Here is a 16,737-nt window from a genome sequence, read left to right as displayed (position 1 = left end):
AAAAAAAAAAAAAAAAAAAAGCATCTTTTACACCAATACTTGTAAACCTACATTCAGTCAACTTTATTAGGTACAGCTGTACAATCGTTTTCAATCGCAGCATATTTTTCAATTTAATTTCTGTGGAAGAAAATGAATAAAAGTAAATCAAACAGTGCCTGAAGTACACAACGCCTCCAGAGCTTCTTCTGATTTTGTAGCTGATTTTTTTAATCAGCTCACTGTAAAGGTTTTTAACTCTATTGTGCTGTTCTTTGAAATATTCATTTTACTACAGCCAGCAGTTGTTAAGACGTTTTTTTTTCTCCACAGTCAGCCCCTCTAAAAAGCTGGTGGTGCAATAAAAGACATAATAAAATTAGGGATATATCACTTTATTTAAATCAGCCTTAGATATCGGCATTCCCAGAGCCATACCCCTAACCCTAACCCACAAACCACAATTGAGAAATCTGCTAATGAATCATGACCTAATCACTTCCAGTGGTATTGTCTTCAAGTATTCTGAGATGTATATGCTGTCCTTTGTTATATCCTACAGTATCCTACATTGGTACTTCCACAGTTTAGTATTCAGCCTGTCCTCTTCTCTTCATCCATCTTTTCATGCAGTTGCTGATCTTTGCTGTCCAGTTTGTGTACCACTCTAAATGCCTCTAGGAACTCAGTGAAGTCTATACTGCCATCCTTATTAAAGTCAATACTCCGGGCCAGGTCATCAATGGCACTGTCGTCGATGGCAACTCCCAAGTGAGCACTAAAAAGACGCCAAGTTTGACGAAACTCCTCAATGGAAATCAGACCTACAGGTTAAAACAAACATCACTCACGTACAAGTCAGTTTTGGCTTATTTGAAACATTATCTCGAAAAAGATATTTTGCTTTTCATTTACCTGAATGATCTTTGTCTATGATGTTGAATATTATCTCAATGTCTGTCCTGTATCTGAACAGAGTTTCAGCCAAATTTGGAGTGACCTGAAAGATAAAAAACAGGAGTCCTTCCAGCTGTGTTTAACAGCAGCAGCGCTGGGAATATGTACTGCGAAGCTAGAAGTAACTGTACCACTAGGGGCAAAATCCCTCCTCGCAGATACAAGTTCGACATTGTAGACAAAAGAACAGGATCAGGAGTAAAATGGACTCGTTTTAAAAGTGCAAATGAGAAAGAACTGCTATGTAAAAAAAAATGCTGTGAAGAGCCTTTCGATAATCTGGATGTTTGTGACTGGAGTATTGTATAATAAGACAAAGGGATGTTTATATTAAGCGTATAACTTCAGATGAAAACAGTGACCTTTAAGGGTTTTCCTTCATCTCCTTTTCCCTTTAAGGTCATTTCTCGAGCGAATGTACGTGTTTCTTTTGTACCCCTTTGTTTCTGACCTGCGGCAGAGGAATGCCTGGTCCCATATCCTCGAAGCAGGACTGATACTCCAGGCTGCCATCTGGTGCCAGACGGGCTAAGTGTGGACGAAGCGTCCTCCACGGCAGGTCCAGTCTCAGTACAGACTCCAGAACCAGAGCCCACTCGCAGACTGACACACGACCTGAAGCAAGGCGTGTGCAAATGTAAAAACTCTCCATGTCAGCCTGGGAATCAAACCTGAATATTAAAACATGACATTTATAAGAAAATGGAGTGAGAAGAGAGCACCTGTGTTATTCTGGTCGTACTGCTGGAAGCCGGCCATCAGCTCGGAGCGGTGAGCGAACAGCTTCTCCTTTAAGGCTCTGAGAGCAGAGCCCTCAGCGGCTCGCACTCTGCAGACACAAACGTTAACCTAGACCAACCTTTCTTACACATTTAATAGAATTATATAATTATGCACAAGATTTTGTCATGATTAGTTTCAGTGCTACTACTCTGAGCATTGCTTCATCGCCCCCACAGTACACAGACACACCAGACACCCGTGTTACCTCTGTGTCAGAGTAAGTTTGCGAGTAGTCCGGCTGACTTGGTACTGGTAGAAGCGGGGCACCAGCTCTCGCCCCAGTTTGACATAGGCTCCTCGGTTGCTTCCCTCCTCGTAATAATTGGACGCAGAGAAGATGGTGATCACCTACAATATGGAAATAGACTCAACAAGGCAAAACCTTTAGACAGTGAACAACATTTTTTAGAATTTTTCAGAATTTCTTTTTTAATTTATTGGAATTTCAATGTACTTTTTGAAATTATAATGTAATTATATTTACCTACAAATACCTAAAGGTAGGCACACTAGAATAAGAGGTAACAAGTCAGTGCTTCAGAGGAAATTACTATACTGTAAGCAAATGTAAGTACTGTTAAATTTATCTGAAAAACAAACAATATTTCCTCATCTTACATTGTAAATATGTTGTATTTTTCATGGTGTTGGCGGTATTATGAAGTGGATTAATCTCGTCTTGTTACATCTTTACTCAGTATTCATAATGTTGATGCTCATGATGAATGCTTTATTATTCAACTGTCCTTTTACTTTTCCAATATAAATGAAATGACTGTTCCGCCTTAACGACTTACAAGGAAAACTCTCAGGCCTACGTGACCTTATGATGGAGCCAGAGTTAAGCCACTCCATAACACGGCTGGTTCCCCTAAATTGTACAATGTAAGATGGGAAAATATTGTTTGTTTTTCAGCAAAATTAAAGAAATGATGCAGTACAACATTACTTTAGAAGTACTTAAAATAACATACAGTGTAATTTATATCTCCTTTCCTGTACTATATCTAGAATTTAGGCACTACTAAAATTACTTATGCACTACTTAAATGTAATTACATTGTAATTATTGCTTTAATATAAAATACCTTACGTTATACAAAGTTTAAAGTTCCTCATGCGCTATTTAAAATTACTTAGACATTCATTATAATTATTTAAAGAGTACTTATATTTGCTTAGAGTATAATTATTTCTTTAATTTGTGTAAAAATATTACTTATTATCCTCTTACCCGAGGGTACTTACACTTAACTGTAATTGTAATTGCAGTGAAATTCCATTTAATTACAGGGGAATTAAGCCCTTAGTCTTGGCCGTATTTTAAAGTGTTAGTGACACATTTAAATGAAATGATTGCACCTTGTGTACCTTTCCACTGTGACAGAACTCGTATCCTTCTTGTTTGCATTCATGTGAGCGGATGAGCAGCTGGAGTCCGTGTTGGAGCAGTAGTCTCTGGGTGACGTCAGGGCCAAAGTAGCAGCCTCCACCTCTAAAGGTGTTGGGACTGCAGCCATCTTGGATTTTAGGGTCACTCCACAATATATCCACTATCTGCTCCAGAGTAAAGCAGATAAAAGTGTTGACCAAGACAAAGAAGGAGCTCATCAAATGAGTGGATTATTAAACAGTGTTAATGTGTTCTCTGCTCCTCTCACCTGCTTCCATTCCTGCTCATGCTGCGAAGGTGACGGGAGGGGAACGGAGGACAGGGAGTCCAGGAAAGGCACTTGGAGGACATTAACAGAGTAAGGCATGCAAGGAGAAGATGGAAAAGCATGCGGGGAGAGGCAGGATGGGGTTCGAGGAGAGCAGAGTGAAGAGGATGACGAGGAAGACGAGGAGGAGGAAGAGGTGGAGGCGGCGCTGTCTTGTCTGCTGAGCCTGCATCGCTTCTTCCTAGAGAAAAAACAAACGGCGGTAGAAAAGAGGCCCTGTAGCTGTTAACAGGAGCTAACTGCACACGGACCTTACTACATAAAAACACATGTAAGTGTCTGTGGGCTGCGGTCACACCTCGTGTTGGGTGTCCTTTGGTTCTTGTTTTGACTGCGACTGCTGCTGGGACGAGAGCTGTCTGTGGATCTCGTTCTTTTGGTCTGTCTGCAGGACTGACTGATGTCCAGGTGCTCCAAACTGCACCTGGGAAATCTCAGGGCTGATTTCACCTACAAGAGGAAGGAATGGGAGGTAGCAGTGAGGTGGAAACATCGTGCTGACAAACAGCAAAACGTGAAGACAGAAAAGTAACATAAAAAAAAAAAAGGGTGAAAAAAAAGGTATACACACATCTTTAGTGCAGTGCTTAGCAAGTACTAAAGGAGTATTTTAATGTAAAAAATAAACAAATAAATCAATAAAATCCACCTTAATGATAACTTTCATACATATTAAAGCCTTCTCTGAAATACCTGTGATGACCATTCATGCTCTGTGCTTTCTGCATTTTAAGAGAATAAATGCAATAATTTATTCAAATACAATTTTATTTTTGTGTCATTTTCTTTCAAAACCAAGAGTCCATCATTCAAAATAAAAATAAATAATAAATAATAATAAAACAATAAAATAGCATAGGTACAGGACAGAGTGTTGAAGGTTGCCATATTAGAAGCATTTAAACATCTTTTAGCATTTGTCTGAGACACGCCAGAAGAAAAGCTCTGTGAAACTGAAACTTAGTGAACATCACCTGAGCATCAAACAGTGAAGCAAAGTCAAACTACTCTGTATGGGTCCTGCAAAATAAGGTGAACCCTCACAATTTGTTTCTCTTAATCCCTGTGCATGAATTTCCTACTTTTGTAACCCTTCTGCTGGAAACCTGGCCTCCGGTTTGCTGCTTCATTATTCAGCTAATCCTACCGTGAAACACTGCAATGTCACAGAAACCTTCAAAATTTGTCAGGATAAATATTTTGTTTTTTTATAAAGCAGGAGTCCATTAATCGGACTTGGAGTAGCAATCTTGAATGCAGATTGATACCATAATAAAAGCCCACAAACTGGGGTTAAAGTGGGCTGGAAGTGTCTGGAAAGGCATTGAGGCACTTTAGATTAATGAGCAATTAAATGGCCTTGCTTACACCATCAACACAACCTGTTTTACCTCTCATCTCTGTGATGTGTTTAAGGTGCAGATGTGAATAAAGTTTGTTCATGATGGCCTAATTCAGAATCTAATCAGCGCTATAGAGGAGGAGTGAGCATAAACAGAGTAATCATGCAGGGAATTTCAAATGCAACTTTTCAAACAGTTTAACAAACACACAAACAGGTGAACTTCACAATGATGCTGTATGTTGGACTGCAAAGCACACTTTGCTTTTGTTTTCAGTGTTTGGTTTCATCAAGGACACCAGATTTATGGTGCTGATTAGATTCACTCACCAAATTCCACTTTTTTTAACTTCTACTTTTTACCAGCTTTATGTTGTCTAGGGGTTGGAAATCAGCCAACCAGCTCACAAACATCTGCTTAGATCTTAATGAATTCAGTTGGCTAAATCCACATGGAGCAGTGAATATTGGAACAGTAGCAGAGGCCAGCTGATTATAGGTAGCATACAAATAAAATTTAACTAGAGCTTATGTGACTGATATCTAACATACATATCACACACAGAATCACACTACTCAGGGTTTAGCATCTTGCTTAAGGATGCTTTGGCACACAGACCGGAGGAGTCCGGGATCGATCCGCTACCTTTCCAGTGTGTAAAAGTCCCATTTCACCACCTGAGCCACAGCCACCCCTACTGAGAAGTAGGGAAAGTGATGCCTTTCCCCACACCGCACTCCGACACCCAACCTTAGGGTCTCCCCACCTGCCAAATCCCATTTTAACCCCTATTCACACAGTAGCAGACCTAGAAAGAAGCTACTCTAATAACTTTTCAATAACTGAGCCTTGCAGCTGTTACCGAGAAGCTGCTGAACCAACTCTACAACATGTCTCGATATGCGTCTCAGGAATCTGACTCCTGTTGCCGGATAAAACTACAAACCACTTTTTTCCACGCTGCACACAGCTACATTGTTGTGTGGTGGGTATGAGTGTGTCAGCATGTAAAAAGTAGTTTTTTCTGACCCCTGGTGGCCAAAGCTGATTGATTCCGCTGACCTTGTGTCTCTCTATGGAGCTCAGGAAGTCTAAGTCAGTCTGGTCTGAAATCCCTCCGTGAACGATCAGAATCTTTCCGTCTATAACTGTTGCGATGGGCAGGAGGCTGAAAACATCCTGAAACAGCTGAAGGATCTCACGGCCATGAGTCTGCAAACAGGCGAGAACAGTAATTTAAAATAACAATCAGCTGTGACAGTCACCAAGCTGCAAAGTGCTTACTGAGTTGTGGACATAAAATCAGACTGATGGCATGTATTTGGACTTTACCTTGTACTTCTGCATGACTTCCTTTGTGAACCCGTATCTGAAAAAAGAAAACCACAAACCTTTAAACCCTGATACGCTATTCTCCTCGTGTTCGTGGTGAACCTAGACAGGTAAATATTTTTCACTTCACCCTTTTCTAAACTTGCCTGAGGTTCATTATGTGGTCTTCATGGTTTCCTCGGTTCAGGTGCATGTAGTCTGGGTAAAGCAAAAGGAAGGCAAACAGCAGGATAACCACTTCAACTGACTTTTTTCCACGGTCCACAAAGTCCCCATTAAACACGTACAGTGTCTCTGCAGAGGGAAGGCCATTCTGAGAAAAACCAAAACATGAAAACAGTCAGACCTTCAGCTTTTACTTATTTAACCATCTGAGGTTTGTTGTCATAGAAAACCCCCCTGCAATGACCCTACAGTCTAAAAAATGACTGATGCGTGTCAGTTAGTTGTTCTTTGCTCTCTGACGGGCAGAAGAATTTATTAAAAAATAAAAATTACATATAGTGACTGCTTAGGATTTAACTGCAGAGGGTTCAGTCTTTTATTTATAAAAAAATCTATATGAAATCTGATATTGCTATGAGGTAGATGATGCACAAATGATGCCTAAGAAAGCTGTTGTACGGGCAGCCTTACCTTATAAAATATAAGTAGTAAGTCATCAAGTCGCCCGTGCAGATCACCTGTACCAAAAGAAAAAAGTCACTGCAATCAAGAAACTGAAGTCCTGTTGCTTTATGGGTTTACAGAAGCGGACTAAAACTCCCTAATCATAAGGATTGCTCCACCTCAGCCTTATGAGTGTGTGTTTTTTCATTTTTGTTACTCAAGTATTCTTGAGTTTAATGACATGCAAAGGTAGGAGGAGGAAAGCTGTGCAAGAGGAGTCAAGTGGCTGATCAGTGTGCAAATAAGTAGGACTTACCTTGCTGCCAGTAAGATACAATCAACTGTTTTTAAACAACCACAAGGCACCATCTCTCATTTAAAAACTACAGAGATCATTTATTTGGTCTGCGCAGTGTAGCATATGCTACAATGAGATTAAAATATATATTTTTTAATTTTTTTTATGGTCCTGAAAATTTTGAACCTTAAATTAACAAGAGACACTGAGACCCACCACATATAGTGATCTCTTTGTAGTAGGATGTCGACAAGTGAACTATATTTGGCATCTGTTTGAGGAGCTTTTTGGTCTCATACAGCAGCTGGAGAACATATCTGGCATGGAGAGTCTGTGTGGAAAAAAGCAGTGAGCACTCCAAATCTAAACCACCAGACAATCAGATGTTTAAGAGACAAAGTGAAAGGCTCATATTTGGTACCTGCTGATCCTTAAACGCACTCAGGAGCGCATTTGTATCAGCGACGGAGAGAGGAAATGATAGTCTAGGTCCGGTGTAGGACTCTGGAACATGGATCAGGTTGTAGCAGGTTTCTCTGTCTAACCATGGGTCCACCACTGGATCCAGCAGCTGGGAGATCAAGTCTGAAACGCAATTTACATATCATATAATTTATTTAAAATGAAAGCTAGATGTCCACAAACATGAAATCTTATCTTTGTCAAGAAAAAAAATGAGTAAATGGTATATATCTTGTACCTTTTCCTCTATCCTCACCTTTACATCCTTTAAATCCAAAACAGGAATGCACAATATTTGGTTATATGAAAAAATTATATAACAGCTTAAAAAACCTCAGCTATCAATCCTGGTAAATCCACTGTTGTTAATGCCAGCTCACGAGAGACGATGGCTTAGCTGATGCCCTTCTAAGCACCCCAGTGCAAACTGTTTTCTAGGTGGCGCTTTTTAACCTGCTTTAACACGACTATAGGTGCAGCACATCTGCAAGCTGCTTTGCAACCCACCCACCACACAGCTCTTCTTTTTCTGGCTTAATCAATGATAAGCTTATCATCAATAATTTCTATTTTGTCTGTACTGGGAGTGTATTGTTGCTTTTCCCCCTCTCTCTTGTAGTCTTAAACTACAAAAATCTCATATACAGGTGCTATACTATACTAAATATTCTTCTCATATTTGAGACCTCACTGAAGTTTCAAATATAAGAACAAATCCCAACAGCCTTTAAATTATGCAAACAAGCAGTGCTGGGACAGATGTCTACCCAGAGGCCCATGTCCCTCTCCTATTGTGTTATTTCCTCTATAGTGTCCCTGACAAACAAATATAAAAACACAGATCCTGTACGTAGTAAACAGAGACAGCAGAGTCTGGCCTCTTTGCATCCCTTATGTAGACTTAACGTAAAACCCATGAAGAGGATGTTCAGGAGATGATGAGCAAAAAAAGGGTTTCCCTGAGGATTAGCTTGTCAATGAAACATTATGCTTTTGAGCTGGAAGAGCGGGTCAATACACACTTAAGCCACAGCTGTTTCAGTGCACCACACCGACACATTGGCCTCCACATTCACAGTAGTTGCTAAGCAACAGGGTATACGCAATGGGTTTCCTTGTCTAGATCAAAATATCTAAAGTACAGTGGCATAACAAACAAAATGGTGTTAATTTAAACAATAGGGGTGTTGGAAAAGTTAAAAAGAACAATCATTAAACACCAACTGATAAGAAAACGAATGTTTCTTAAAATTAGGCACATTTATTTAGCTGCTACAGTGTGATAAGTTTGTCGTTTCTGCATACATTAAAACCCAGTGAGATCCTGTCTACATAGCAGGACTAGGAAATTATATTTTATTTCAAAAGGAAGCAAACATTACTTCAGCAGTTCCAAATATTATAGGCAAAAATCTAAGTTTTAGACATGCAAAATAATAATAATAATGATAATAATGATAATAATAATAATAATACACCCTTTTACGCTGTAGATATGAGAATTCTCTCCCCTAACCTGGCCCATTCCCATTCAGCTGAGTGAAGTTGTCCAGCATGAAAGTGAAGAAACTAGAGAGCTGAAAAACCAAAAAGAAATGCATGTTTAAGCTTTATGATACTTCTGAAATTTGCAAAATAGATGCCTGTAGTGAGAGACACCTGCAGCTGGTCTTGTTCCCCGGCGTATTCAATAGACTGAAAAATGTTCCAAGTGTACCTGCGTCTCATCTCAAGACGGGCCATGTAGCGCCGGTACCATCGCTGGATCAAAACAGCTGCCTTCATAGCTGCAACAAAATGTTGTATTTTTTATTTACAGGCTAAGCATGTGAGAAAATACCAGCCACTCTATTAGGTACACCTGTTCAACTGCTCATTAACACAAATATCTAATCAACCAATCAAATAGCAGCAACTTAGTGCATTTAGGTCAAGATGACCTGATGAAGTTCAAACTGAGCATCAGAATAGAGAAGAAAGGTGATGTAAGTAACATCCTATGGTTGTTGGTGACAGACGGGCTGGTTTGAGTATTTAAGAAACTGCTGATCTCTGGGTGATGCCAGAACTCAGAGGACAATGGCCAGACTGCTTTGAGCTGATAGGATGGCAACAGTAACTCAAATAACCACTGGTTACAATCGAAGTATGGAGAAGAGCATCTCTGAAATAGACAGGCTACAGGTGGCATTCCTGTCAGTTAGGAACAGGAAACTGAGGCTACAATTCAAGGATCACAAAAATTGTATGATAGCAACATGCTACATACTGAAACATTCAAATTGTAGGGCTAAAATTTGTACCCTTGTGATGGCTGCTTCCAGGAAGACAGCGCACCATACCAAAATGCTCAAATCCCAGCTCCCTTGGGATGTGGTGGAACAGAAATGTCACATCATGGATGTGTAGCAGATGAATCTGCAGGTACTGTGTGATGCTATCATCTCAGTATGGATCAAATCTCTGAGCAATGTTTCCAGCACCTTGTTAAATCTATGGCATGAAGAACTAAGGCAGTTCTGAGGGCAAAAGGCGTACCTAATAAAGTGCCCAGTGAGTGTATGTAGTAGCAAACAAAGATGAAAACAGATGAAAATGAAAACGTCTTTTTTAGCTGTCTCCATCTCACCCCATCCCTAGCATCGTCCTCCGTCACACCAACCCTCTGGATGTCCTCCTTCACTACATACATGACCCTTCTGTGGTCTTCCTCTTTCCTACTGCCTGGCAACTCCATACTCAACTTTATCCAATATATCCACCATCCCTCCTATGAACATGTCTGAACTATCTCATCCTCACCTCTAACCTTGTCTCTACTCAACCTGAGCTGTCCCTCTGATGTACTCATTTCTAATCTTGTCACTCTTAATAAAAATTCTAGCATCTTCAACTTTGCCATGTCCAGTTCCACCTCCTGTCATTTTGTCAGCACCACCGTCTCCAAACCATACATCATAGCAGGCCACAAATCACTCCTGACATTGTGCGCTGTCCATTGCTTTGCATGGCTGAACCCAAATGTTTAAATTTGTGCGTCTTTACTACCTCTACTCCTTGCAGCTTCACTGTTACACCTTTCTTCCTCTCATTCACACACGTATTGTCTTGCTTCTACCTACTTCCCCTCCTCTTCTCTCCAGTGCATGCCTCCATTGCTCCAGGCTCCACCTGCTCCCTCCTCTCATTACAGACAGTGCCGTAGCTCCGCAAACGCACATAACGCACACTGCGTAGGGCACCAAATGGCCGGTAGGGCACCAAAAAAATCAGGGTCGTAAAAAAAAAAGTAAACCATATTAATACTATAAATATCATATGCATTAATATGGTTAAACAATACAAAAGCAACATAAAACAATTTTCCCGAGAAAAGGGGTGAATCTGCTTTGTGCCCTGTCTCCAGTCTCCTCCTGGTGCCCCCCCACTCCCAGTGGTCTGTTCTATAATTGGTAAACACCTGTTTGAACATGGCCTCGAAACGGCAACAGGAGTCGGGAGCGGAGAAAAGAAAGAAGAAGAGGAAGCGTGATGAAACTCAGGCGTCGCTTGCCGGTAAGGCAATGTTTAAATAATAATAATAAAAAAAGTTCATTATTGTAGCCCTTGCTTGCACGCTCATGTCCGTCAACTCTGTGATAGCTCCTGTTAGCAGTGTTCATACTGTGTTAACAAATGTTGCAAATGATTGATGTTGGGTAGTTTGTTTACGTTGTGGATATGAATATAGAATGGACTACTAAAAGCAACTCATCATGGTCACTCAATTGACGGTTTTCAGATAACACGATTGCTAACGTTATCGTGATTCGTGAGACTAGCATTTCCCTCCTCAGGTTGCTAGCTGGCTAACGTCATGCATGCTACTGATTAACCTTAACTTTGGGATAGGTCAGTGATGCAGACAAGTATTATTATCAGATTAGACAAGATTACTTTGTATGTTGCTGCATTTCAGGATATCTATAAAGACGCATATCTTATTTATGCCATTGACGTCTGAACACATAAATAGTTCTCGTCTTTCTTTAGGTTCATAGATCAAGGGCGACATCTGTTGGTGAAACTGTAATATGAAACCTATATCTTCCAGTAATATAGATTTCCTACTTGCGCATTTATATCAAATTATGTACAGCATGTTTATATTGCCATTTGCCATTATGAAAATCTATACATGTAAAATATAGTTAGTAATTTTTAAATGTACCAGTGACTTACTTAATTTATTAGTCTTATAATGCAATCTTTCGTAGGCCTACTGTAGATTCAAAATTGTATTTCTGTAAAATCCCTGAATATTTTCTCTTGTATGCAGGGTCAATGCTTAAATATGTTCAAGGAGGATCTCAAGGACAGGATGAACCATCCAGTAGTAGTGCCATCCCTGGACATCAACCACCAGCCATTGTAGACCCTGCAACAATCCCACTGAAGTACAAAAGACACTGACAGATAAGGGAGTAGCTGACATTGATGGACCTGAGATGATGCAGGAAATCATCAACCTTCCTCAGCTGCCACCACAGACGTCTGCTTTGGAAATGCTGTCATTTTTACATGACAATCAGCTTCAAGAGGTATATCCCAATCTGTGGATTGCTCTGCGTATTGCACTGACCCTGCCTGTCACAGTTGCCTCTGCTGAGCGAAGCTTTTCAAAGCTCAAACTCATTAAAACGTACCTGCGTTCATCAATGGGGCAGGAACGTTTAAGTGGTCTGGCTGTTATCAGCATCAATGGTGACGTGGCTCAGAAGCTATCATATGATGACCTTATAGCTGATTTTGCAACCAGAAAATGCAGGCGTGTGCCTCTCTAGGCCCTAGAGAGGCACACCACGCCTGCATTTTCTGGTTGTCAGAGTATGCCCTAGAGTCTAGGGCATACTCTGACAACGAATTGTAAAAATGTTTAACATAGTTACTTAAGGAATGTGGCTTTTGTGTTCAAATTCTTATTTTTCTTATTTAAGTTTCTTATTTAAATTCTATTGTGAAACTATTTGTAAATATATTAATAATAATACTATTATATTATATATATTATTTTTTTATAAAAAAAATTACACATTATTGCCAGGCTCTTTGTTCTTGTTCCAATGTTCAATTTTTGTTTCAGTATTTATTTGTAACAGTATTTTTAACCTCCTTTAACCTTATTTATTTGTTTAACTGTCATGTTTGTTGTTATTTAATTAAACAAATTCCACTGAGAAATTCAAAAGTATTAATGTTTTTTTTTTTTTTTTTCAGTGGCGGGGGGGGGGCACCATAAAGCATTTGTGCTTAGGGCACCCAAATGGCTAGCAACGGCCCTGATTACAGATCATAATGTCAGTGAACATCATAGTGTATGCAGACTCCTGCCTGAGCTTCATCTCTCAGCAATTCCATCACCGCTTCAAACAAAAAGGGGCTCAGAGCTGACCGTGATATACAGTGGGGCAAAAAAGTATTTAGTCAGCCACCGATTGTGCAAGTTCCCCCACCTAAAATGATGACAGAGGTCAGTAATTTGCACCAGAGGTACACTTCAACTGTGAGAGACAGAATGTGAAAAAAAAAAAATCCATGAATCCACATGGTAGGATTTGTAAAGAATTTATTCGTAAATCAGGGTGGAAAATAAGTATTTGGTCAATAACAAAAATACAACTCAATACTTTCTAACATAACCTTTGTTGGCAATAACAGAGGTCAAACGTTTACTATAGGTCTTTACCAGGTTTGCACACACACCGGGTGGTGTGTTTTGGATCATTGTCATGTTGGAAGACCCAGCCTCGTTTCATCTTCAAAGTTCTCACTGATGGAAGGAGGTTTTGGCTCAAAATCTCACGATACATGGCCCCATTCATTCTGTCCTTAACACGGATCAGTCGTCCTGTCCCCTTGGCAGAAAAACAGCCCCATAGCATGATGTTTCCACCCCCATGCTTCACAGTAGGTATGGTGTTCTTGGGATGCAACTCAGTATTCTTCTTCCTCCAAACACGACGAGTTGAGTTTATACCAAAAAGTTCTACTTTGGTTTCATCTGACCACATGACATTCTCCCAATCCTCTGCTGTATCATCCATGTGCTCTCTGGCAAACTTCAGACGAGCCTGGACATGCACTGGCTTCAGCAGCGGAACACGTCTGGCACTGCGGGATTTGATTCCCTGCCGTTGTAGTGTGTTACTGATGGTGACCTTTGTTACTTTGGTCCCAGCTCTCTGCAGGTCATTCACCAGGTCCCCCCGTGTGGTTCTGGGATCTTTGCTCACCGTTCTCATGATCATTTTGACCCCACGGGATGAGATCTTGCGTGGAGCCCCAGATCGAGGGAGATTATCAGTGGTCTTGTATGTCTTCCATTTTCTGATGATTGCTCCCACAGTTGATTTTTTCACACCAAGCTGCTTGCCTATTGTAGATTCACTCTTCCCAGTCTGGTGCAGGTCTACAATACTTTTCCTGGTGTCCTTCGAAAGCTCTTTGGTCTTGGCCATGGCGGAGTTTGGAGTCTGACTGTTTGAGGCTGTGGACAGGTGTCTTTTATACAGATGATGAGTTCAAACAGGTGCCATTCATACAGGTAACGAGTGGGGGACAGAAAAGCTTCTTACAGAAGACGTTACAGGTCTGTGAGAGCCAGAGATTTTCATTGTTTGAGGTGACCAAATACTTATTTTCCACCCTAATTTACGAATAAATTCTTTACAAATCCTACCATGTGGATTCATGGATTTTTTTTTCACATTCTGTCTCTCACAGTTGAAGTGTACCTCTGGTGCAAATTACTGACCTCTGTCATCATTTTAAGTGGGGGAACTTGCACAATCGGTGGCTGACTAAATACTTTTTTGCCCCACTGTAATCCTACCCCTACCTTGAACCCTTGTGCCACTCCTACTCCACATCTCACTGTCCTTCCTACACCACCCTAACATACTTCTCTGCCGCTCCTTACTTCCTCATACAGTCCCTCTCTAGATCCACAAAGAGAAAGTGAAGCTCCTTCTGACCTCCCCATACATCTCCACCAGCACACTCAAAGCAAACATCCCATTTGTAGCGCTCACTCATAGCATGAAACCATACTACTGCTTCAACAACTCATACCTCAGATGCCTATGACTCTTTAGCTGTTATTTACCCATTGTTTTCTTTTTAGTTCTACAGAACTCCACAGGCCACAGGAATCCTCCGTTACTCTTGCAAAATGTAAAAATGCAGACAGACAAGCACACAAACACAGATGCCACATAAGTAAAAGCCTGGCAGTTAAGGATGAGCGGGGTCTTACTCAGAGCCGGGCTGGGAGTCTTAACTGGTTCATCTGCATGAAGGGAAAACTACAATTCAGCGAGAAAACGTGAAACGTGTAATTGAATAAAACTGTGTGCAAATGAGCATATACAGACACACACACGGTATGAGAAATAACAAGACACAAGGGAGGTCGTGTGCAACAGTGGGATTGGGAAAACTAAGCAAATTAAACAAGCTTCTGGGAGCAGCAGCACTCATTAAAGAGAAGAAAAGACAGACTGCAAAGGAGGGAAAGGATCATCTGTCAAAATCAGAGGCACATTTACTGCAGCAAAAAAATAGCTATCATCACCTTGCTGCAGCAGAACAGGTTAGCAACTTACTAAAGCATAGTAGTAGCAGTACTAGCATTACAAAATGCCTTTGCATAAACACAAGCACTCAGTAACAACTGGAGTACACCCTGCAATTTAGGTGAACTGACTGCAGTCATTTTTAATAAGGAGCAACTGTATGTGCCTGATGTGTAATCCTTTATTACACTATCCTGTACTCGAGTAAGGGGAAATAAAAGTCTCTGTAAGGGCCCAGAAACAGTAGAGGTGGGTGGATCCATTAAAAGAAAAAAAATCGATATCATCACTGGTATCGGTATTGGTACAAGCACGATGGGATCGATACTTTGCTTCAATCTTCTTTGTTCAGTATGTAGCTCACTGAATTATGTTAATCATTTGCTAAGTCGCTGCTTTTCCCTACATAAGCTCTTTATAAGTTAAAAGTATTAGTATTGGTAACATTGGCAGTGTTTACTTAGTATTGGATCTATACCAAAATTTGCAGTATTACACAGCACGAATAAATATGCTGTTTAACATCACATGAGCTTTGCTTTCCAATTAGTGTTTTGTGTGTGTGACGTCTTTGCATGTGGGTTTTTCCCACCTTTCACAGGAGGAACAAATCTCTCTGGGGATAGTATTGGGTGGCTGTGGCTCAGGTGGTAGAGCAGATCAGCTACTGATTAGAAGGTTGGTGGTTCGATCCTTGGCTCCCCCAGTCTGCATGCCAAATATCCTTGGGCAAGATACTAACCCCAAGTTGCCCTCCGATGCCTTCATCGGAGTATGAATGTAGTTTAGATGATTAGTTTAGTATGAATGTAGCACTTGAGTTTAGAAGTGCTTGTATGAGTGGGTGTGAATGTTGTATAGAGCGCTTTGAGTACTCCGGGAGAGTAGAAAAGCGCTATATAAGAATCAGTCCATTTACAGTATATTTTTGAGGGGGGGGGGGGGGGGGGGGGCAATAAAAATCCCAATGTCCGGTGTACTCCAGCATTAAACCATCTACACATGCTTACCCTGCTCCAGTGTTTCCCCTTGCTTTTCTGTGGCGACAGAGGTGCCACATCCCATGATGGCTAACAGAGAGGGTCCAGAAGGGATCACATTAGCCGCTTCTTCCAAAGCTGTTTGGTGGCATTTGGTGACACTGATTGATATGAGAACGTGCTCCCTTTATAAAGACACATCGTTAAAGCAGTACTCGATTATCACGTTGCCTTCAATGTATTCAAACAGTGCAGGATTGGCTTCAACTTACAAAAATAAAACAATACAAAAAAGCGACAGTAGGAATTATCCTGCTAGTTAATCGAGTCAAATCATACCAAAATAAAATAAAAACGCTGCTCATTGTCTTACTGCGCGTTACCTTTTAGGACAGCATCGTATTCCAACGAGGTGTTTGTTTGGCAAAAATCATCAGTTCAAACCTACCTGTAGCTCTTATCCGCGCGACAGGGTCATGCAGTTCATTCATACCAATAATAATAAAATACGGTTGCGCTCTAAATTTCCTTAATAGCTTATGAAATCGATTCGAGCGTAAAAACAGGTCGATATGAGGACTGGAGCGTTTCCGGAGCAGCTCTACATGCAACAGGAGCTACTGGTGCAGGAGGAGAGCTCACAGAAGAGGCGGAGGCATC

At 40.7% G+C, this 16,737-nt stretch overlaps 1 protein-coding gene across 11 annotated transcripts; it reads right to left on the bottom strand.

Moving 5' to 3' along the window:
• ppef1 (protein phosphatase, EF-hand calcium binding domain 1) lies at window positions 1-16,737 on the bottom strand. Of its 11 annotated transcripts, none has more exons than XM_082542338.1 (19): window positions 16,526-16,737; window positions 16,108-16,262; window positions 14,779-14,811; window positions 9,144-9,271; window positions 9,001-9,061; window positions 7,444-7,607; window positions 7,239-7,353; window positions 6,752-6,798; window positions 6,262-6,428; window positions 6,116-6,152; window positions 5,846-5,995; window positions 3,739-3,890; window positions 3,381-3,621; window positions 3,091-3,276; window positions 1,925-2,067; window positions 1,659-1,765; window positions 1,388-1,551; window positions 895-979; window positions 1-803 (listed from the first exon to the last, which is right to left on the bottom strand). In XM_082542338.1, the coding sequence occupies exons 2-19, from the start codon at window positions 16,160-16,162 to the stop codon at window positions 574-576; spliced, it is 2,265 nt and encodes a 754-aa protein (XP_082398464.1). In that variant the 5' UTR covers window positions 16,163-16,262; window positions 16,526-16,737; the 3' UTR covers window positions 1-573. The 11 variants fall into 11 exon arrangements, with proteins under 11 accessions (XP_082398464.1, XP_082398467.1, XP_082398471.1 ...); XM_082542341.1 differs by having other exon boundaries at window positions 16,108-16,238; XM_082542345.1 differs by lacking the exon at window positions 14,779-14,811 and adding an exon at window positions 14,629-14,686 and having other exon boundaries at window positions 16,108-16,238.

This window comes from Aulonocara stuartgranti (genome assembly GCF_965226115.1).
Source record: "Aulonocara stuartgranti genome assembly, chromosome: 1".
Lineage (NCBI taxonomy): Eukaryota > Metazoa > Chordata > Actinopteri > Cichliformes > Cichlidae > Aulonocara > Aulonocara stuartgranti.
Note: the sequence above shows the minus strand (reverse complement) of the source record. Positions and strands in the feature narration are given on the sequence as shown.

What these genes read in the sequence shown, in the direction of transcription:
- ppef1 (XM_082542338.1), bottom strand. Translation starts at nt 16,162, where the DNA reads ATGGGATGTGGCACCTCTGTCGCCACAGAAAAGCAAGGGGAAACACTG. An exon ending in GCTGAATGGGAATGGGCCAG is followed by an intron (nt 7,608 to 9,000) that starts GTTAGGGGAGAG and finishes ATTGCGTTTCAG; the next exon opens with ACTTGATCTCCCAGCTGCTG. An exon ending in AAACTTACTCTGACACAGAG is followed by an intron (nt 1,766 to 1,924) that starts GTAACACGGGTG and finishes TTGTGTCTGCAG; the next exon opens with AGTGCGAGCCGCTGAGGGCT.